General features: G+C 35.2%; 1 protein-coding gene across 1 annotated transcript in view; it reads right to left on the reverse strand.

The window, feature by feature from the left end:
* Positions 1-204: 204 nt before the first annotated feature.
* Positions 205-24,081, reverse strand: part of MANEA (mannosidase endo-alpha) — an 83,129-nt gene continuing 59,252 nt past the window's right edge. The window contains exons 4-5 of the mRNA XM_044245402.1: positions 5,692-5,768; positions 205-4,941 (exon numbers count right to left, since the gene is read on the reverse strand). Coding sequence (XP_044101337.1) covers positions 4,284-4,941; positions 5,692-5,768 — 735 coding nt within the window. The 3' untranslated portion in view covers positions 205-4,283. The remainder of the gene's footprint in view (positions 4,942-5,691; positions 5,769-24,081) is intronic.

A 24,081-nucleotide genomic window follows, 5' to 3' on the forward strand; every position in this document is an offset into this window, starting at 1 on the left:
ATGCAGTCAGCTATATATGCTAGCATGTATATAGATGTATATTCTTTCTAAATTCCCATCTTTCATTGTTCATATACTCTTAAATTCTTTTTATGGAAAAAATACTTTAAATCCTGTTTTCAAATGAGTACACATTTTAAAAAGAGCAAGCATTACCTACACTCTACGTAAGAATGATTAAAGTAAAAAGAAAACAATGAAATATTATATATTAAAAGAATATTTTATTGGGGGATTATATTAAGTCTTTAGCTAAGAATACATAATACTCATGAGGAAAAACAGAATTTAAGCTCAGCTACTATTCATAAAATGATTGTCAACATTTTTTTTTTTACAAGACAGCTAAAAAGTCAAGAGCATAATTTCCAGTAATGTACTTTAATATAACACTAAATTTTCAAGTAAGAATTTAGCAGCCTTGCAGTTAGCTTTTTACATGAAACCACAGATTAGACTGAGCTATTTTAATATGAATGGCTTAATAGACTGCCACATAGCTAAAGAATCTAAGTAATTAAAAAACAATACATAGAATGGCAGCATTCAGTAAATACAAACTTACTACATCCAAAAAACAATTCTGACATACTACCCTTAGGTGACTGTGTTTAATTATATAAATTTCTAAATTTTATTGCATTTATTACAAGTGAATTTCTTCTAGTTTTCTCTTTTGTATTTGTTTCAAAATCAGGGTAAAGATCATATTACATTAGACATTACCAAATTAATAGTGTTTTCATAATGGCTTTTGTAAAACTGACTCATACTTTTATGCATAAACATAAATATAATTAATGTATTTTAAATGTAATTAGCTAAAGTGTCACTTTATTTCATGTTTACAACAATCTTTGCTCAGATTAACCAATTCTTCCAAAAAATCAAAAACAAGGCATGATGATGCAAATCATATACCATAGTACACCATTGCCTTATGTCATAAAATATTCATTTCATGGGGTCTTTTCTAAAAGGCGCTTTAACTTTTTGATTGAATTTATGGTTAATTTTATGTAAATTGAGAAACTTAAAATATGCAAGATGCTTTTAAATGAAGTCTAGAACATCCAAAATAGTGCTACTATGTTTTAACTTCACTAAATTTTAGATCTGTGACCATTTACTACTTCTTTTTATATCATAAATTATGTAACAATAACAACAAAAACCACATTGAAAAATGTTCCCCTCGTCATTGATGAAATATAATAGGACTACTATTAAATTCTTTGATGGGACTACAATGAATCTCTAAAGTAATTAAGCAATGTAGCACTTGAATTCTCAAGAATGGTAATCTTATAGGAAGCATACAATAACATTTAGACTTTATGTGGATATATAGCAAAGTCAGTATAGACTTTTACCTGAATGAATAAACTTTTTTGCTTGTGGTTAGGTCCATTTTTCATTTGGAAATTATAGATATTTATAAAAAATAACTGGAATTTTGTTGATCATAAATAAAGTATTGCTTCTATACTGTGGGGCATGAGGGTGTTCTACCTTGATTCAAAATTTAGATATAGACTTTTAAGAGCTGTTTCTGTAGACACTATAGAATTCAGGAACCCTCATCTTTAACTGGTCAGTATGAAAAAGTGCATGGTTATAAACTTGATAGATTCTCTGGTGGTTTGTTAGGGTAAGATTTCCCAAAAGAGTTAGAGCTAACATAGGATCATGCCCAAAGAATAAAAAATAACACCTCTTCCCGCTACCCCCAAGACATTTTGTGTGTGTTATATACATTTAAAAATGTATATACAGTTAAAGATACAGATTTTGTAAGTGCTGCATATCTCAAATAGAGAAAATATATTCTTATGAATGAATACTACTTTTTATCTGCTAATCAGAAATTAAATATTTCATAAATAGAAAGGGACATATTTTTATACCTAAGATACACTAATTCATGTACGCTTTTATTAAATGAAAGTTAATTACTTCATATAACAAAAGTCTTTTACTTTTAAAACAGAAAAAAGTTAACATACAACTTAAACATTAATAACAGCAGTTTTTGACAATATTAGTCCTTAAGGAGAACAATAAAACAAAGATTATGTTCTATGCAGTCAAAATAGACTGATTAAACCATAAAAGAATTGTGATTCATGCATTGCCTATATTACACTGTTTAATAGTTATTTTAGTTTAATGAAGTCACACCTAGATAGTTTAAATTAGGCAATCAGTTCTTTGCTTTTATTTGTGATCATAATGATTTAAACTGTGTTATAAGTCAAATGATAAAGGCGGCTGTAATGAGTACCTGAGGAAGACATATGAAATTAGAGATAATTCCTCCTGTTTTCTAAAACAGGCAAAAAGACACAGGGTTTTCATATAATTATAAATTCTTAAACTCTTATGAGGTCAGATTCCAAACATTCTTCCCTTGAGAAAAAAAATCTGTTTTACTTTGAAATCTGCTCCTCCATTGGCTGGTTGGAGTAATGTGTTGGGAACCACAACAAAGCTCAGAGGTAAAGAGAGCTGTAGTAGATTATCTAGGTCTGCAGTGGAAGCAACACAGAAAGTGGTAGTATTCACAGTGAGTATTTGTTGACCTTGTTTTTATATACTTTCTCTTAATCTTGAACTATTTCATGAAATTTTCTGTCACAGCAGGTTCAAATATAAGTATAAGCAATGACAAAATTCCTCTCTAGTAATTTCTATAATTTAATAAAATACGGTGTAAGTGATTATTAGGCATGATACATTTAGAGTTTATTCCTGTGATAACACATAGTAGCTACATGGATATAAGAAAAAAAAAAATCCACAGGTCATATCTGTGTGAATGTTCCTATGAAAGCCTTGGTTACATCATTATAGTGATTTATTCTTGTAATTTCCTCTAGAAAGTAGGTTACTACTATTACTCAAATTTCTCATGGCCTGATCATTCTCTGAGAAATGGCAAATTCTTAATTTATAAATAAGTTTAACATTAGTTATGCCTTTTTTCAAAGGAAAGATATTTTCCTTTGAAAATCACTGGCTAAAATAAATTTCATCATCTGATGGGCTATGTTATGATAAATTCTACAGTTACTTTATTTCCAAATATCTCTAAAACGTGGAGATTTATATCTATTATTGTTCAGTATTGTTTCTCTTTAGCAAATTAAGTATCTAAGAAATAATATTCTTGTAATAGTATATATATATATATTTGAGTTCTAGTTAACTATAAGAACTGAAGGATAACGTATAATCTACTAAAGAGATCCATTTTCAGCATATATGTGGATTAATTTGTCACAATAGGACAATCAACTGATCACAAGTATTGAATCTGGTAGATACCATGAAAGTATGTTTTTACATGGGGATATATTGTCTTTCAAATGAGATTATTGCCATCATTAAGTATTAAACTTACAAGTCAAACTTCAGGAATGAATTTAAGATATAAGAGAATTTTCATTTCCATGTTCCTAAAATGCTAAGTAAATGTTCCCTATTTTGGTAAAAGCAGCTTAAATATTAAGAAGGAAATCCAATGATAGTATCAACTTTTTTTTTTCTTACTAAAAGTTGGTCTCTGATTAAAAACATGAATAGAATAACAAGTTAAAGATTGACAGGTTATCCAAAAACTGGTATTTTGGGCATTCCATCTTCATAATTGTGAACCAACTATGTTTTCTTAATACAGAAGCATGAAAGAACTTACCATAGCTTCTAAAATCTGGAATTTAGCATTGTAAAGCAGGCGTATTAGGCATGCAAAACACCTAGCATGCTATAAGTAATAAAAAAAATCCTCAAAGGATGATGCATATTGTGCTATAGAAAGGAGGCCTTCCTAACACAATGTGATTCACAGTAAGGCTTAAGTTGTGATTTTATTTTCCTTAAGAATTTTTATTGCAGACTTTATTGTGTTAGTCAACACTCTGGATGACTGAATCATTGGGGAAAAAGTCTAAATGAAACATGTGCACGATCTTTTCGGTCCTATTTTCTTCACTAGACATACCCAATATACACAATCTATTTCTTTGGGCCCAGAATACAAGAAGGATTTAACCGTATACTAATTATTTATGTAATACAGTTTTGTGTGAGATAAAAACTTGTAGCAAATTATGCTATAGGGAATGTTATTTGCACAGTTTTTCTCTCAGATATTTTTTCAGTGCAGCATTGTGAGGGGTGGCAATGATGATATCACAATTTTTTTTAAAAAGTGCAAATTCTTTTTATTATGGGGATAACTGCCAATCAGTACACACTTAAAACAAAAGGTACTTGATGCATTAAGAAAGAGGCAGCTTCTGATCTGATGCATAAGTTGCTCTTTCCTTACTGTATTTTTCAGACCACTTGCGAGTCAGTTCTAGATAAAGACTTGGTTTATGAGGCCGGTAATCCAGGTACACGGTATTACTGGTTCTTTTGGGAATGGCTTTTTCAATCTGAGTTCCTTCATGCCACTCATTGAAAGAGGTGATAGAAATCACACTGGGGTGAGCATGGAGTGCAGCCCCCAGAGCAGTTTCATAGTACTTCCCGCTGATTCGGTTTCGAGTGTTTTGAGCATTCCATGGGCGGATGCTGGTATCTATATATCCTGGGCCCACACTTGGGATAAACAGTAGGTTGAACTGGTCACAGAAAAATTTTAGCCTCGCCCAGTTCTCATACGATGAGCCATAAGTAAAGCCATTTGTGGCAAAATATGTGTAAATTCCATCAAAACCTCCTTGAAGAATATCATATCTATGTTTGCTTTCTACTAGAAGTGCAATAAACAGTCCATCATAAGGAGAATTGCGGATGCTCTGAGACCCTGTGATGGTTAACAAATTGGCCCATTTTTCAGGCTTTGTGATATAGGAATCATAGATATAAAACATAGGAAGAGCATTGCCAGTCTTAGTCTTGTACCTATAAAAGGCCGGATGATTTCCATATCTAGAATACAAAAATATGTAAAAGTGAAGTGAGTATCTGTAACTCATTTTCCACAGACAATAACTGTTTCTATATTGACGATGAAGGTAATCAGCCAGCATATTGTTCACTTTCTTTGGGGGATCAGTCATATTAAGGATAATCATTAAAAATGCATTTTCAATTTTGCAGATAGGTAATGTCTTGATGTATCCAGTATCTCATTTTTCCTAACAAGAAATTATCTTATATTGAGGTTTACAAATGATGACCAACACCATAAAAAGCCCATTTTCTATATAAATATGTCAACTGCTATTCCTGCTGACAAGGTTCCTTTTACGAGTATAGTATCTGTCACAGGTTCTTATCAGTAAAATCCTTGAACAAAACGAAGCTGTATTAATTTTTTCTTTATAATCAGAATAAATAAAAATGAAAATATTGGATGTGGGTCCATAGATATAAAGCAGTTCACATTTCATAATTTGAACCTTCTTTTAAAAAGATAATCTGTATTCATGATTTATAGAATACCAATTTAAAATGTCAGACAGCAAATCATAAATAGCTTAATAAACATATAAACAGTAAATAATCTATACAGAAAGTGAATTATAAGGAATTTCAGAAATGTTCCTCAAAATGAGTATTCACTAAATTTAATCTTAATATATGAGACCATAAGTCATTCAAATCTCAAATATAATTTAAATGTACTCGCTATCACTGGATCATAAAACAGTAATTATAAACACATAAGAAACTCACTTGTCTATAATATATTTGACATTTTTGTACATGTTTTGATCATCTCGATTGCTGTATGGTTCAATGTGAAAAGTGACCTAAAACAAAACAAAAAAAGAGATTAGAAAAATTATCTATGATGTAAAAATAAAAATGAAAGTGTACTTCATATTTTTAATAATTTAAGATGAATACTTATTGAATATAAACATTATTAACAGGGAATTCTAGCAGAGAAAGCTCACAGTAACATTGTTACTGTGAAAAAAATATGCCTATCAGTTTATATTCTCACAACCCCCTAACATAGTTACTAAGTGAGGCAGACTGCTGGAGGCAAAATAAGCAATCAGAATTCAGAACTCAAAAGTTTGAAGGCCATGCAATACTTCTTCCTGTATGTTTATTTTTTATAAAATAGGGATATATTCTACATCCAGACATGTTTCTGTGAAAAGAACATGGTCCAGAAAAATCTGGATTCTTTTCCCAGCTGTGACCAATAACAATTTTTTTAAAAAAGATTTATTTAAGAGAGAATGAGCATGTACCAGTGTGGGGAGGGGCAGAGAAAGAGAATCTCAAGCAGACTCCTTGCCAAACCAGGAGGCTGCTTGGGGGCTAGATCCCACCAACCATGATCATAAGATCATGACCTGAGCAGAAACTGAGAGTCAGATAGCAAAGTCCTCTACCATTAAAACATCATTTCATAAAATAATCTACATTTAATGTGTACTATTACTCGAAGAATTTATCACAAAATTACTGGAAAAACATCTACTAGTACTATGAATGCTTGTTATTGTTATGGTTTCTAGATCTCTACCATGATTGCAGAAAGCAGTAACCAAAAGTATTTTCTAAATACTGTGCAAAGAAGATTCATTTTTAGTTTAAAAAAAAAAGTTATATATAAATCAAGAAAAACTAATTATGGCTAGTAAAACCATTTTGTATGATGCTAAACTAATAGTGTTGATTGTCAGATGTGTAAATCAAATAGGAGATTTTTCACTTTTATTACTAACTTTAACTGAATTACCAGTAGCTATTAAACATCTTTATGACAATCTAATAAACAACTTGATGTTACTCTAATTTTAGGGTTTAGTCTCTTTGAAACATGTATGGAATTAGAAACTTCTATGCTACTGCAATATAAAATGCCTTTGTTTTGGGGCCACTGGGTGGCACAGCTGACTCGACTGAACAACCCACTCCTGGTTTTAGCTCAGTTGTGATCTCAACACGGTGGCATCAGGCTTGGGCTGCCGTTCAGCAGAGTCCGCTTGGGATTCTCTCTCGCTCTCCCTGTGCCCCTCCCTCTCATGCTCTCTCTCTCTAAAACAAATCAATCTTTGAAATGCTTTTGTTGTCAATTACCCAATTAAAGTAAAATGAATAAATAACAAGAATACTATGAATAATGAATAATAAAATGAACTTTACTAGCCACAGAATTTTAAAGTCAGAGAGCATTTAGTGAAAATATTCCCTACTTTGTATATTATTGAAATCTCATTTTATTTTTTTTTTAAAGATTTTATTTATTTATTTGACAGAGAGGGAAATCACAAGTAGGCAGAGACGCAGACAGAGAGATGGGGAAGCAGGCTCCCTGCTGAACAGAGAGTCCGATGTGAGGCTCAATCCCAGGACTCAGATCATGACCTGAGCCGAAGGCAGAGGCTTTAACCACCCAGGTGCTCCGAAATCTCATTTTTTTTTAAAAGGAAGTTTTATCAGTAACAAAAGAAGGTCAAATTCAATTCTGTATATTTAAGTATTGTTAGGACAGTCACAGTTTTCAGTAACTCTAGTATTTGCTTCTTAACATCAAGTGAAAGCAGAATGGCAAGGGCATAGGTATTTTCATGTTCTTATATAATGTTACCTTGGGTAATTCTCCCTTTAGAGGGGATGTTGTATTTTCTAAGCTTCCATTTTATATATATAAAGGGTGCCATATGTCAAAATATAAATGGCATCCTTTCCTTCTTTTGTAAAGTACAGATAAGAAAAAGCCATTATTGATAAATATACAATACCTTCATTTTCTCTATTTCAAACTTAATTATAATAAAATCATTTTGTAAGTTTAATTATGATATAGTCTAGTTAATGTTTCTCTTAGACCAACATTAAAGTAACTTCATAAGAGTCATACATGTTCCCCCATTTGATACTTCTACACTTTTGACCTTTCCAGCTCTTCTCCATCCTGAGTATACTTTCTAAAATGAGTATCTGATGATCCTGGAGAGTGGGTCAGCAACACGCTGGCATAAAATGTTCCTTTTTTAATTCACTCCCAAAATCAAAAGATTAGACATTTAAACATGAACAAAACCATCCCCATGGATGTTTTTAGACCTATCACCTTAATCCAGGGAAATTGGCAGGAGTCTCACCCACCAGAGCAGCCACTAAGGGACCTTGAATGGGCTGGGCAACCAGAGGAACCAGCCAAAATGCCTATACCTCTCTTAAACAAAAAGGGTGAGTAGAGACTGGAATAGCATTAGAGAGAGAAACTTCCTGAGTCTAGCCTTCCCTAAAGCAGACTCCAGCATACCACTGTAACAAGTAAAAAATAGGAGTTTGGCCGCCTAAGAGATTGTAAGATAAATTTACCTGGCACTACCCATCTGCGAAATGAAACACTGAAGAGCTCTGATTTATCTGGAACCATGACCATGATTGGTCAATGGCCATGACCTCTCCTAGGAGCACAGGAAAAGGAAAGCAGTGAGTGCCTAGTTATGGCAACTGAAGAAAACCTTTCTCTCCCTCAGCACTTGGAGAACTGTGGTGGGAGATCTATAACTGGAGGTGGGGAGGGTATTGGGAAAGCAAGGGGTAAGAATTTCAAACGGTGGAAAAGGAATTGTGCTTAGCAGGGGGTACTACTCCCAGGATCATCCTACTGGGTCTGTGAGCACACCCACAGTGCTAAACCCATACCTTCCCTCATGCTGTTAAGTTCCTTGCGCAGGATGCCATGTGCCACTGTGAGAGCAGTCTCTGGTGGACAGAGAGCATGCTCAGAAACCACTCCATGCTAAAAAACAAAAGAAAGTCTTCTGACTTGGTAAATTATAAGAACCAGAGGAGACACAAAAGCTTTAAAAAACAAAACTACCCCAGAGAAGGGACAAGACTAGAGTAGGTGCACCTTCATAAACACAGAGGAAAAGGTAACAATACTATGGGACATAATACCCTACCTGCTGAAGCAATAAGCAGAATACAGAGGTATGTACTACTTCCAAAGTACTGGTAAATATCTATAAAGGTTATGAAATATCAAGGAAATATGGCTTCACTAAAAAAGAATTTAAAACAGCTATAATGAGGAAACTCAGTAAGTTACAAGAAAATTCAGAAAGTTCAATCAAATCAGGAATTTAAAATACAAACAAAATGAGTTCTTTCCAAATTCTGGGGCTGAAATTCAGTAAATGAGATCAAGAATATAACAGAGAACATATAAAGACCACATGAAAGAAAGAATAACTGACATGAAGGATAAGAACTTTGACATAACATGGTAGAGGGAACTTAGAATTAAAATAATGAAGAAAGCCTACATGAGTGGTGATTATCCATAAAAAAACACAAATATCAAAATAATCAGGATTTCAGAAAGAGAAGAGATAGAAAAGGGGGCAGAGAATTTATTTTAAAAAGAATAAAACTGGGGCACCTGGGTGGCTCAGTGGGTTAAAGCCTCTGCTTTTGGCTCAGATCATGATCCCAGGGTCCTGGGATCGAGCCCCACATCGGGCTCTCTGCTCAGCCTTCCCCCTCCTCTCTGCCTGCCTCTCTGCCTACTTGTGATCTCTCTCTGTCAAATAAATAAATAAAATCTTTAAAAAAAAAAAAAAAAAGAATAAAACCAAAACAAGGCTGAGAATTTTCCTAACCGGAGGAAAGACCTGTCTACTGAACTCATAGAGTACCTGTTAAAAAAAAAAAAAAAAATTAGGGGCGCCTAATTAAGCGTTTGCCTGACTCAGGTCATGATCTCAGGGTCCTGGGATCAAGCCCGAGATCAGGATCCCTGCTCAGATGGCAGCCTGCTTCTTCCTCTCCTACTCCCTGTGTGTTTCCTCTCTCACTGTGTCTCTCTGTGTCAAATAAATAAATAAATAGAAAGAATCTTAAAAAAAAAAAAAATTATTGGGCACCTGGGTGGCTCAGTGGGTTAAGCCGCTGCCTTCGGCTCAGGTCATGATCTCAGGGTCCTGGGATCGAGTCCCGCATCGGGCTTTCTGCTCAGCAGGGAGCCTGCTTCCTTCTCTCTCTCTCTCACTCTGCCTGCCACTCTACCTACTTGTGATCTCTCTCTGTCAAAGAAATAAATAAAATCTTTAAAAAAAAAAAATTATTAAAGAAAGAGGTGGGGGGCTGGGTGGCTCAGTGGGTTAGGCCTCTGCCTTTGGCTCTGGTCATGGTATCAGTGTCCTGTGATCAAGCCCCAAATCAGGCTCTCTGCTCAGCAGGGAGCCTGCTTCCCCCTGTCTCTATGCCTGCCTCTCTGCCTACTTGTGATCTCTCTCTTTGCATCAAATAAATAATAAATAAAATCTTTAAAAATTATTTATTAAAGCACAAGCAGAGAGAGCAGGAGAGGGAGAAGCAGGCTTCCAGTTGAGCAAGAAGCCTGATATGGGACTATCCTAGGACCCTGGGATCATGACCTGAGCTGAAGGCAGATGCTTAACCAACTGGGCCACCCAGGCACCCCATAGATTACCCTTTTATCTCAAAACAAAATGACCTCTTTAAGACATAAATTGTCATAAATCCATAATAAAGAGTTTTAAAGGCATCCAGGTTAAAAAAGAAAAAAAAAATGTAACCTCCCCAGAAATTCCCATTACACTATCAGACTACAAGACAAAAACCTACAACAGATTGACAAAGAAGGGGGAAACAGAGCATACCACTAGGAAGAATAACCAATTTACAAAGGCTCCGGCCTAGAAAGTGAGGGGAAAAAGAAATAATGGAAATACAAAACGAGAAAGCAATTAAGATGGCATTAGTAAGTCTTTACATATTAGTAACTACTCTAAATGGAAGTGGAATGAATTCTCCAATCAAAAGGCACACCGCCTGGCTGGACAAAAAGAAAGACCCAACTACTGGTTGCCAATAGGAGATATACTTCAGTTTTAAAGCTACATATGAGACCTGCGGTGATGGGAAAGATACTCTATGCAAGTGGAAACTGCAATAAAACATCAAATTTCAGAATATAAATTCAAAGAGGGCTGAAAGATTAAGTGTTCAAATGAAAATCTTTAATTTTTATGGGAATGTTTTCATGTGCTGTGCCAATGATGCTGTATTTTAGTGTTTCTTCTGGTAATAGTTTCCCCCCAAATATCACCAGATGTAATTTATTATATCAATTAATGCTAAACTTCCTCTCTACAAAATTGTGTCTCTGTGTCAAATATTTTTCTTTGTAGTTTTACTTGATAATTTTGTTGAAATAAATATGACTCTAATAGAAAAACAAAAGACAAAAACCAAAAACCAACCAACCAAACAAACAAAAACCAGTTCCAATTCAAGATAGTGACAGAAGAAGATCCTTCAACTTACCTCACACAGCACACTGAATCTATACCTATCTATGGAACAATTTCCTCCGGAAAAAAAAAACCCTGAAACTTGGCAGAGTGAGCGCTTCACGTCTGGTAAACAAGAGGCAAAGCAAATCAAAGTGGGTAGGAAAGACTGAGACAATCTCACCACAAACCCCCACCAAAGACCCATAATCAGAAGGGGAGTCAGCAGCTGGAATCTCTCCCTGAGAAACTAATTGTTTGATCCCACACTGGGCACCCTAACATTTAAGACTGGCACCTGAGAGATAAGACTCCAGAACATCTGGCTTTGAAGACCTACAGGGTTTACACCTATTAGATTGACTGAGGCTATAGGAAACTGAAAAATGACTCTTAAAAGGCTCATGTGCAGACTCACCTGCCCCAGGGCCTGGCATGGAAGCCATCCATTGCAGGTGCCAGGTTTCATGTGAAAGAGACTTACTTGCTAATGTTAGAGCATTAGTCTGAAAGGCAGGGGCCTAGAGGAAGAGTCTAAGAAAGCAGGTGAGTACCATCTTCCTAATCTCTCTCGGTTATGCTCTAGAGCACCAGTATCTCCTAGAGAAGAGATTTTATCTATACCTGGTATCCCGGTTTTTGTGCAAGGTGACCCAGTTTTTGTAGCTGCCTTTCAGAAAACATCCTTGATTAATTAGCTGGCTCTCTCTAGAGAATGAGAGCTTGTGTTCCTGGGTCTCACAGAACTGGAACAATCAAAGAGGTAGTTTGACAGACTAACACTACTATGGCAGAGTACAGCTTGCAGACCAAAACCCACTCCCAATCTAAGAGAGAGGCCTATTGTCTTGTCCAGGGGCTCCGACCTGAGGCTTCTAGTTTGGCACATTTATAGTTATCCACAGAATTGCTCTCACTGAACAGAAGCCAGTGGATGCAATATTTTACATTCTCCATCTACCTTGCTGGAGCTTGCCATTATCTTTAAGAAAGGAACTTATTATATTCTTGGCTGATGCCTTGATTTTTCATAGCTGCTTCTGGAGGATACCTCTATATCACTTGACTCTGGTGTCCAGTGGAGTTTATGCTCATAAATCCCAAAGGTCTGTAACCAACAGAGAAAGAGTTCTTAAATAGCTACCAAGCTACCACCCCTAGGGCACAGCAAGAGGTAAAGTGAACTAGGAGCTCAGTCTTTTGTGAAAGAGGCCTATTGGTTTATATGAGAGCTGCATTCTGAGGCAGGCTTCTAATTAAATACACATTTGAGATGCCTGGGTGGCTCATCAGTTATACATCTGCCTTTGGCTCAGGCATGATCCCAGAGTCCTGGGAGTCAGTCCTGTGTCGGGCTCCTTGCTCAGCAGGGAGCCTGCTTCTCCATCTACCTGCCACTCTCCCTGCTTATGCTCTAACAAATAAATAAAATCTAAAACAAAATAAAACAAAAAACAGTAATCAACCAAATTGGTGCCCTAATTTTCATAACTGCCATGCAGACACCACCTCTGGCTCTCATGGCCAGTGAGTCTTATCTACAGTCTAGTGGGACCCAAACATATCTGCATTCTTAAAGTTACTGCCCAAGAGTCTGGCCTCTAATCAGCCTGAATCTAGGTGCTGATTGAGACCCTCCCCCACTGTGGGTAACTAACTAGTTATTGGAACACACCAACTACAGGGATCGGTTAGAAATAATATAGGATGCTTGGACAAACACAAAAATCGAGAGATGACCAAAAGCTAGGACAGGGTTGAATGTTAATGTTCTTCTCCTGCACAAGGCTAGCCATTGAAGACTGGTTAGCCACTGAAGACTGGGAGAGGTGGTTGTTGCATCTAATGTGTAGAAACCAAAACAGAATCAAGTGACATAGTAAACAGAGATCGTAACTTACCAGATAAGAAGTTGAAAGTAATGATCATGACTATGTCCCTCAAACTCTGAAGAATGGATTTAAAGAGTGAGAACTTCAACAAAGGGGTAGGAAATATAAAAAAGTGCCAAACAGAAGTCAGTACTAAAGAATAAAATAGCTGAACTGGAAAATACATTAGATGGGGTTGATAAAAAGAAAGAAAAGAGAGGCTAAAACACAGGTCATAGAAACTTACCAATCAGAGCAGCAAAAACCAAACCAAACAAAAAAAAAAAAACAAACAAACAAAGAAACCAGGAAAAAAACAGTAAAGCTAGATTAAGAGACTTATAGAATAACATTAAGCAAACTAACATTTGCATGGTATAGGTCCCAGAAGGAAAAGAGAGAGAGAAGGGAGCAGAAAACTCACCTGAAGAAATAATAATTGAAAATTACCCTAACCTGAGGGAGGAAAACACCTCCAGATCCAGGAAACTCAGAGAATTCCTAAAAAGATGAACCCAGAAATACTCACAATTAGAGATTATTAAATATATTAAAATGTAATTAAAGTGTCAAAAGTTAAGGATGAGGAGAGAATTTTAAAAACAGCAAGAGAAAAACACTTGTTTTTCTCCATACAAGAGAATACCATACAAGGGAACCTCCATAAGACTAACAGCAAATTTTTCAGCAAAAACTAAGCTAACCAGAAGAAAGTGTCACAACCAAGAACATTGATCCTGGGCAAAGTTATTCAGAATTCAGAAGAGATAAAGAGTTTTCCACACAAGCAAAAGCCAAAGTTCATTACCACAAACCTGCCTTACAAGAAATGTTAAAGGGGCTGTTTTAAGTAGGAAAGAAAGGGTGCTTAATAACAACTTGTAAAAGTAAACATTTCACTGGTAAATAGGGTAGTGAATTAATCACAAAGCTAGCATGAAGGTTAACAAATAAAAACAGTAAAAATAACTACAATAATTAAAGTATATATACAACAAAAAGATGTAAATTGTGACACCAAAAACATAAAAGAGGTGTAAGGAAAGTAAAATTGTACAGCTTTAGAATGCATTCAAACTTAATGACTTAAAACAAACTATTACAAACATAACTTGTTAAATGTAAACGTCATGGTAATCACAAAGCAAAAGCCTACAGTGGATAAGTGCACACACAAAATAATGAGAAATGAATCTAGGCACACCACTAGAAAGCCATCAAACCAAAAAGGAAGAGAACAAAAGAAGAGCAAAGAGAGACGCCTGGGTGGCTCAGTTGGTTGAGTAGCTGCCTTCGGCTCGGGTCATGATCCCGGCGCCCTGGGATCGGGTCCGCATCGGGCTCCTTGCTCGGCGGGGGGCCTGCTTCTCCCTTTGCCTCTGCCTGCCATTCTGACTGCCTGTGCTCGCTCTCTCCCCCTCTCTCTCTCTGATAAATAAATAAAATCTTTAAAAAAAAAAAAAAAAAAAAAAAGAAGACCAAAGAAACAGGAACCCCCAAACATCCAGAAAACAATAAAACAGCAACAAGTATGTAACTATTAAATCACTTTAAATGTAAATGGACTAAATTTTCTAATCAAAAGGCAGACTAAGTGGATTAAAATAAACAAAACCAAAACCCATCCATATGGTACCTATACAAGAGTATTCAGATATAAGAACATGGGTATTAAGGAGGGCATGTATTGCATGCAGTACTGGGTGTGATGCATAAACAATGAATCTTGGAACACTGAAAAAGTAAAATAAAGTTAAGAAAAAACTATAGATTCTAAAAAAAAAAAATGCAGTCTGAAAGTTAAGGGATGGAAAAAGTTATTCCATACAAATACAAATGGAAATCAAGAGAAAGCTGGAGTAGCTATATGTATGTCCCACAAAATAGGCCTTGAAAACAAAGATTATCAAAGATAAAAAAGGGGGTTACATAATAAAAGGGTCAATCCAATAAGAAGATATAGCATTTGTAAATATTTATGCACTTAAAACTGGAGCATCTAAATATATAAAGCAAATGTTAAAACACCTAAAGGGAGGAAAAGCAATACAATAATAGTAGAGGACTTAAATACCCACATAAATCAATGGATAAATCATTCAGAGAGTAAAAGGAATTATAGGCCTTAACATGTCAGAACAGATGAACTTACCAGATATTTACAGAAAATTTCATTCAAAGCAACAATTAATTAATTAATTAATTTGAGACAGAAACAGAGAGAGAGTATAAGCAGGGCAAAAGGCAGAGGCAGAGGGAGAAGCAGACACCCCGGTGAGCAAGAAGCCTGACGTGGGGCTGAATCCCAGGACCTGGAGATTATGACCTGAGCTGAAGGCAGAGGCTCAACCATCTGAGGTACCCAGGCGTCCTTCTTAAAGTGCACAGTCATTCTTCACGATAGGTCATATATTAGGCCACAATACAAGTCTTAACAAATAGAGTTAGATTAAAATCATATACCATATGGTCAGAAAAGATGCTTGGATGAAACCAGAATATAATTATAAGAAAACTGGGAAATTTATAAACATGTGGAGATTAAACAACATGATACTGAACAACCAATATATCAAAGAAGAAATTAAAAGAGAAATTTAAAAATTCCTCAGCCACAGCAACTTCTTTCAAGTCACATCTCCAAAGGCAAGGGAAACAAAAACAGAAATGAACTTTTGGGACTTCATCAGATAAAAAGCTTCTGTACAACAAAGGAAAGTCAACAAAACTAAGAGGGAACCCATGGAATGGGCGAAGATATTTGCAAATGACATTACAAATAAAGGGCTGATATCCAAAATCTATAAAGAACTTCTCAAAGTCAACACCCAAAAAACAAATAATCAAGGGGTGCCAGGGTGGCTCTGGGGTTAAGCCTCTGCCTTCAGCTCATGTAACGATCTTAGGGTCCTGGGATCGAACCCCACATCAGGTGCTCTGCTCAGCAGGGAGCTGCTTCCCTCCTGACGTCTCCCTGCTTCTCTTCCTACTTGTGATCTCTGTCAAATAAATAAATAAAATCTTAAAAAATAAAATACAAAACAGAACAAAATAATCAACTCAAAAAATGGCCAGAAGACATAAACAGACACTTGTCCAAAGAAGACATACAAATGGCTAACAGACACATGAAAAAATGTTCAACATCACTAGCCATTAGGGAAATACATATCAAAACCACAATGAAATACTACCACCCATCAGTCAGAATAGCTAAAATGAACAAAATAGGAACAACAATGTAGGCAACAATGTGGGAACCCTCTTACATGTTGGTGGGAATGCAAGCTGGTATAGCCACTCTGGAAAACAGTATGGAGGTTCCTCAAGATGTTAAAAATAGAGCTACCCTATGACCCAGCAACTGTACTATTAGGTATTTACCCTAAAGATACAGATGTAGTGAAAAGAAGAGGTCATTCACCCCAATGTTCATAACAGCAACATCCACAATAGGCAAACTGTGGAAAGAGTTGAGATGACTTTCAACAGACAGATGTATAAATAAGATGTGGTCCACATATACAATGGGGTATTACACAGACATCAGAAAGGATGAATACCCATTATTTGCACTGACATTGATGGAACTGGATGGGGATTATGTTAAGTGAAGTAAGTCAAGCAGAGAAAGACAATTATCATATGGTTTCACTCATATGTGGAACACAAGCAATAGCATGGAGGACCATAGGGGAAGGGAGGGAAATCTGAAGTGGGTGCAATCAGAGAGGGACACGAACCATGACAGACTATGGAGACTGGGAAACAAACCAAGGGTTTCAGAGGGGAGGGTGGTGGAGGGATGTGGTAACAGGGTGATCGGTATTAAGGAGGGCAAATATTGTAATGAGTACTGGGAGTTATATGAACCTAATGAGTCACTGAACATTATATCAAAAACTAATAATATATATTATATACAGTGGCTAACTGAACATAAAAAAAATGAGACAATGAAAATAGAAATAAAAAATACAAAAACTTAAGAGAGGAGTTCATAGTAATAAATGCCTACCTTCAGAAATAAGAACAACCTAACTTTATGTGTAAAGGAACTAGGGGGAAAAAAAGTTCAGAGCTATAAATGAAAATATATATATAACAAAGTTTGGAGTTTTATATAGGAAATAGAGATTAAAAGGACAATAGAAAAATAGAAAAAATGACAATAGAAAAGCAAACAATAGCTGTTTCTTTGAAAATATAAAAAAAAAAATTGAGAAACCTTTAAACCTTTAGATTCCCCAAGGGGGGAAAAAAAATCAGAAATGAAAGAGATGTTACAAATAAACCACAGAAATAAAAAGGATCATAAAAACTACAATGAACAATTATATGCCGACAAACTGAACAACCTAGAAAAATGGATAAGTTTCTAGAAACATACAACCTTCTCAGACTGCATCATGATGAAAGAGAGAATCTGAACAAACCAGTTACTGGAAGGAGATTGAGTCAGTAATTGAAAACTTCGAATAAACAAAAGTCCAGGACAGAATGCATCATTGGTGAATTCCACCAAGTATCCAAGGAATTTACAGAAACTTCTACTCTTCCAAAATATAGAAGAGGAGAGAACTCTTCCAAACTAATTTTACAAGGTTAGCATTACCCTGATATCCAAACCAGACAAGGATGCCACAAGAAAAGAAAATTACAGGCCAACATCCATGATGAACTCAGATGCAAAAATCATCAACAAAAGATTACTAAGCTGCATTATTTACAAAAGTCAAGACAACAGAACAATCTAAATGTCCAGTGAAGGATGAATAAGTAAAGAATTAGCAGTATGTGTGTACACACACACACACACACAAAACGGAATATTATTCAGCCATAATAAAAGAATTAAGAAGTAAAGTTGCCATTTGTGACAACATGGATAAACCTTCAGGTAATTATGCTAAGTAAAATAAGTCAGAAAAAGAAATGCTGTTTGATCTCAAATGTGGAGCAAACCAAGCTCACAGATACAAAGGCAAAGGGTGGGAGTTGAGGGATGTGAGCAAAGGCATTCAAAAAGTACAAATTTCCAATTATAAAAAAATGTCAGTCATGGGGATGTAATGTATAGCATGGTGACTATAGTTCCTAATACTATACTGTACATCTGAAATTTGCTAAGAGAGTAAATCACAAGAAAACTTTATTACATATGGTGGCAGATGTTAACTAAACTTATTGTGATAATCATTCCACCATATATATAAATATAAAATCTTTATATTATGCACCTGAAACTAATGCAATGTCACATGTCAATTACACCCAATTAAAAAAAAAAGGAAATCAAAGAATATCTCAAATGAAAATGGAAACACAACATATAAAAACCAGTGGAGGAGGGCACCTGGGTGGCTCAGTGGATTAAGCCTCTGCCTTCGGTTCAGGTCATGATCTCAGGGCCCTGGGATCGAGTCCCGCATTGGGATCTCTGCTCGGCAGGGAGCCTGCTTCCTCCTCTCTCTCTCTCTTTGCCTGCCTCTCTGCCTACTTGTGATCTCTCTGTCAAAAAAATAAATAAATAAAATCTAAAAAAAAAAAAAAACAAAACAAAAACAATGGAGGGGCGCCTGGGTGGATCAGTAGGTTAAGCCTCTGCCTTCAGCTCAGGTCATGATCTCAGGGTCTTGGGATCGAGCCCTCCATCGGGCTCTCTGTTCAGCGGGGAGCCTGCTTCCTCCTCTCTCTCTCTCTGCCTGCCTCTCTGCCTCCTTGTGATCTCTCTCTGTCAAATAAATAAATAAAATATTAAAAAACAACACAAAACAAAACAAACAAAAAACAATGAAATGCTCCAAAACTAGTTCTGAGACAAAAGTTTATAGTGATGAATGCACATACTAAAAAATAAGAAAATCATAAACAGCCTTAACTTTACACCTCAACTAGAAAAAGAACAAACTAAGCCCAGAATTAGCATAAGGAGGGAAAGAATAAAGATCAGAGCAAAGGTAAATGGAAACCAGAAAAGCAATAGAAAAGATCAATGAAACTAAGATCCTGCTTTTTTTTAAAAAAGATTAATAAAATTTATAACTCTTAAGTGGGACAGAGTATGAGACAGGAAATTCAAAATGAAATTACAACAGGCACTACCAAAATAAATAGGATCATAAGACACTACTATGAATAATTAAATGCTAACAAATTAGATAACCTAAAAGAAATGGATAATTTCCTAGAGATATAGAAATAGGAAGTCTGAACAGTAACAAGTAAGGTGATTTGAATCATTATCAAAAACTTCCTGACAAATGAAACCCCATGACCACAGATGTTTCATTTAACTGGGTAATTCAGTCAAATATTTAAAGAAGAATTAGTGCCAGTACTTTCCAATTTTTCCTAAGAACAACAAGAGGAGGGAACACTTCTAAACTAATTCTATGAGGCCAGAATTATTCTGATGCCAAAGCTAGATAATGATGCTATAGAGATGAATGGAAAACTATAGATCCTATGAAAAGAGAGGCAAAAGAACATATCTAATGATAACAAAGGCAAAATACAACAGAGCCATAGCTAACATTATATTCAGGGAAACAGGAACAAGACAAGTATGCTCACCTTACCACTCTTATTCAAAATGCCATGCAAGTCTTAGCTACAGCAGTCAGGCAAAACGAACATATATAAAGTGTCCAAATAGGAGAGAAATAAGTAAAATTGTCATTCTTTGCAGATGATAGGACCTTATATATTGCTAATCCCAAAGACTCAAAGTATTGGATCTAATCAGTGAATTCAGTAAAGTGCACAAATTAAAACCAATACACAGAAATCAGTTGCATTCTATACACTAACATACATCTGAAAAGGGAAAAAAACAAAACCTGTCTCATTCACAAATGTACCAAAACAATACTAAATACAGAAGAATAAACTTAACCAAGGGAGTAAAAGATCTGTATAATAAAAACTACAAAATTTTGCTAAAAGAAATTGAAGACAACATAACCAAATGGAAAAACATCTTCTGTTCATAGCTGCAAGAGATAATATTGTTAAAATGTTCATGCTACCCAAAGAAGTCTGTAGATTCAATGCAACCCCTATCCAAATCCAATATAATTTTTCACAAAAACAGAAAAAACACAGAAGATCCCTAATAGATAAAACAATCATGGGAAAGGACAATAAAACTAGAGGTATCACACTTCCTAATTTCAAACTATACTACAAAGCTATGGTAATTAAACTTTGCTACTGACATAAGATGGACATATGGACCCATGGGACAAATAAAGAGCCCAGAAATAAGCCCCTGTATATAAGGTCAACTACTATTTGATAAGGGGGTCAGGAACAACCCATGAGGAAAGGATAGTCTCTTCCAACAAATCATGCTGGGAAAACTGTATAACCACATGTAGAAAAAGAAAATTGGACCACTAACTTATACAGCTTACAAAAATTGCCTTGAGAGGGACTTGAAGACTTAATCCTAAGAGCTGAAATGGCAAAACTCTTAGGAAAAAAACATGGGTAAGAACCTCCTGGACACTGGTCTGACATGATATTTTGTATATGACACCAAAAGTACAAATGACAAAAGAAAAAAAAAATCAGTAAGTGGGACTAAATAAAACTTAAAATCTCCTACACTGAAAAAGATAAAAAATAAATGAAAAGAAAGCTATGGAATGGTAGGAAATACTTGCAAACCATGTATTGGATAAGGAGTTAATGTGCAAAATTTATAAAGAATTCATACAAGTCAATTAAAAAATATGATTAAAAAATGTAGAGAGGAAGAATAGACATTTTTTCCAAATAAGATATCCAAATGGCTAACAGGTACATGAAAAGGTGCTCAGTATCATTAATCATCAGGGAAATGCAAATAAATATTATATACTATATATGGTATAGTATATATGTAATATATCCTGGCTCCCTGAATATTGAAAAATCTAGGAAGATATTCTTCAGAACTTAACAGTGGATATCTCTACATAGTGGAAACTCCAATGACTTTTACATTATTTTTCATACTTTTCTAAATTTTTTGGAATTTTTACAAGCGTGTACTACTATTATAATAAAAGAAGAAAATGAAAAAAAAAAAGATAGCCATGCTATCATCAAAAGTGCTAGCATCAAAAAGAAGTGTTGATTAGGCTGTGGAGAAAAACAAACCTTCTTATGTGCTGTTAGTGGGAATGTAAACTGGTGCAGCTACTGTAGAAAGCAGTATGAAGGTTTTCAAACAATTAAAGATAGCAGTATTATAATACAGAACTCTCACTTAAGAGTATTTATACAAAGGAAGTGAAATCATTATCCCCAGAAGATACCTTCACTGTCATGTTCCTTCTAGCATTATTTACAATAGACTATATATGGAAACAATGTAAGTGTCCAATGGGATGAATGGATAAGGAAAATGTGGTATATGGAATTCTATTCAGCCATGAGAAAAAAAGAAATCCTGCTGTGTGTGACAACATGGGTGAACCTTGAGGTCATTAAGATAAGTGAGATAGGTCAGAAACAGACAATTCAGGATATCTCTTATATGTAGAATCTAAAAGAAAATGAGTGCAAAAACAAGACAAAACAGAACAAAACCTCTGTGATTTTTAGTTGTAACAACCTGAGAATTCAGAATAAATAGTCTCTAAGTGAAAAGATACTCTGATTCCCATTTTCATTAAGATTTGTTAACACACTACCTTAAAAAACAGGAGTAAACATGAAGAAAAGTGCACAGTCTAAGAGTTATTAGACATGAAAATTATTGCTTAAGGACAAGAACAGTAGAACAGATAATGCAAAAAGCTAAATCAGTTATCATAAAGACAAGGTTATTAATAAACATTCCTTTTACACTTCATTCTAAATGATTCCTGAATTATATAATCGAATCTCATATAAAGTGCTTTATTTGGGGGCTATTATGTTTCATTGATCTCTTTCTGTATACTAATGGTACCATACTCTTAATACCATACTCTTAATACCTGCCATTTGACAGTACATTTCATTATTTGGAAAAAAGTTTTCCCTTCATTAATTAACACTTTTAAAGCCTTTTTTTTTTTTTAAGATTTTATGTTTTAAATAAATAAAACCTTTAAAAAAATTTTTTAAAAGGGTGCCTGGGTGGCTCAGTTGGTTAAGATTCTGTCTTCTGCTCAGGTCATGGTCCTGAGGTCCTGGGATCAGGTCCCATATCAAGCCCCTGCTCAGCAGGGAGTCTGTATCTCCCTCTCCCTCTGCTGCTCTCTCTGTCAAATAAGAAAATATTTTTTTTAAAAAAGTGTTTTTTAGAGAGAGAGTGCCTTCTGGTCAAGCATGAGCGGGGGAGGGGCAAAGGGACAGGAAGAGGGAAAGGCAGATTCCTGCTGAGCCCAGAGTCAAACAGGGGGCTAATCTCAGGATGACCCTGAGATCATGACCTGAGCTGAAGTCAGATGCTTAATGGACTGAGCACCCCAAAGTCTTACTTTTTTTTTTCAATTTATTTATAAACTTTAGAATTAGGTGGTTAAATTCTGTATTTAAAATCTCATCAGAATTTTTCATTGGGATTACATTAAATTTATAAATTATATTAAAATATAAAATACAGGGGAAGCCTGGGTGACTCAGTTGGTTAAACATCTGCTTTCAGTTCAGGTCATGATCTTGCGAGGGAGCCCTAAATCGGGCTTCCTGCTCAGGGGGAGCCTGCTTCTCCCTCTCCCTTTGCCACTCCCCACCACTCATGCTCCTGTGCACGCTCTCTTTCAAATGAGTGGATAAATAGTAGATATATATATATATTTTTTTAATACAAATGAACAAAAGAATAGCTACTTGGCAATTTTGAATCTTCACATTAAATTCATGTTTCTCTGTTTATGCAAGTCCTTTATATCCTTTCATAAAATGCCAAGATTTTTTCATAAGTCCTATTTTCAGTGTATATTTTTTCCATTTTTTCCCCCTGTTAATATAGGAATCCTATTGACTCATATATTCTTTGATTTCAACCATCTTACTGGATTCATTACAAACAAGTTTTTAGATACTTTTCATGAGTTTGATAGGTATTTTCCATTTGCAAAGAATAGTAATTTTACTTAGAACATTTTCTCTTTTTGTATTTTTTAGTTAAAATGATTTGTTCAGAAACTCTGGAACAGGGGTACCTGAGTGGCTCAGTCAGTTATGAGTCTGCCTTTGGCTGGGGCCATGATCCTGGGACCCTTTGTGGATCCAGCCCAGCACTGGGCTCCTTGCTCAGTGGGGAGTCTGCTTCTACCCCTGCCTTTCTCCCTGCTTGTGCTCTCTCTGTCAAATAAATATATAAAATTTAAAAAAAAGAAAGAATCTCTGTAACAGTATTAAGTAATACTGATGACAGAAGACATTCTTTACTGATTTTGGTTTAATGAGCATGATACCACTGCTTTTCCATTAAGCATGGTGTTTGAGGGGCGCCTGGGTGACTCAGTGGGTTTAGCGTCTGCCTTTGTCTCAGGTCATGATCTCAGGGTCCTGGGATTTAGCCAGAGGGCTCCCTGATCAGCTTCTCCCTCTGCAACCACTGCCCCGCTTATACTCTCTCTCTCGAATAAATAAATCTTAAAAAAAAAAAAAAAAAAAAAAGATAGTGTTTGATATAGGTTAGTAAAAGACCTCATCTATCAAGTTAAAGAACTCAAAACAGATTTATTAATGAGTTTTTATTTCCTTGAAATTTCAGTACCTGTTATTTTATCTCCAGCAAATAATTAAATTTAATTTACTTAACAATATAGTGCTAACTGTGTGCCAGACACTGAGTACTTTTCATGTATTACCTCATACAATGTTTATAAACACTTTGTAAAGTATATTTTCTTACTTCTTCCACTTGAGAAATGAGAAAACTGAGGCACAAGAGTCACATAGTTCTTATAAGTGTTTGAGCCCGGACTGAATAGTATAAATATAAAATTGTATTCAGATTTTATACT

This window comes from Neovison vison, chromosome 1 (assembly GCF_020171115.1).
Source record: "Neovison vison isolate M4711 chromosome 1, ASM_NN_V1, whole genome shotgun sequence".
Lineage (NCBI taxonomy): Eukaryota > Metazoa > Chordata > Mammalia > Carnivora > Mustelidae > Neogale > Neogale vison.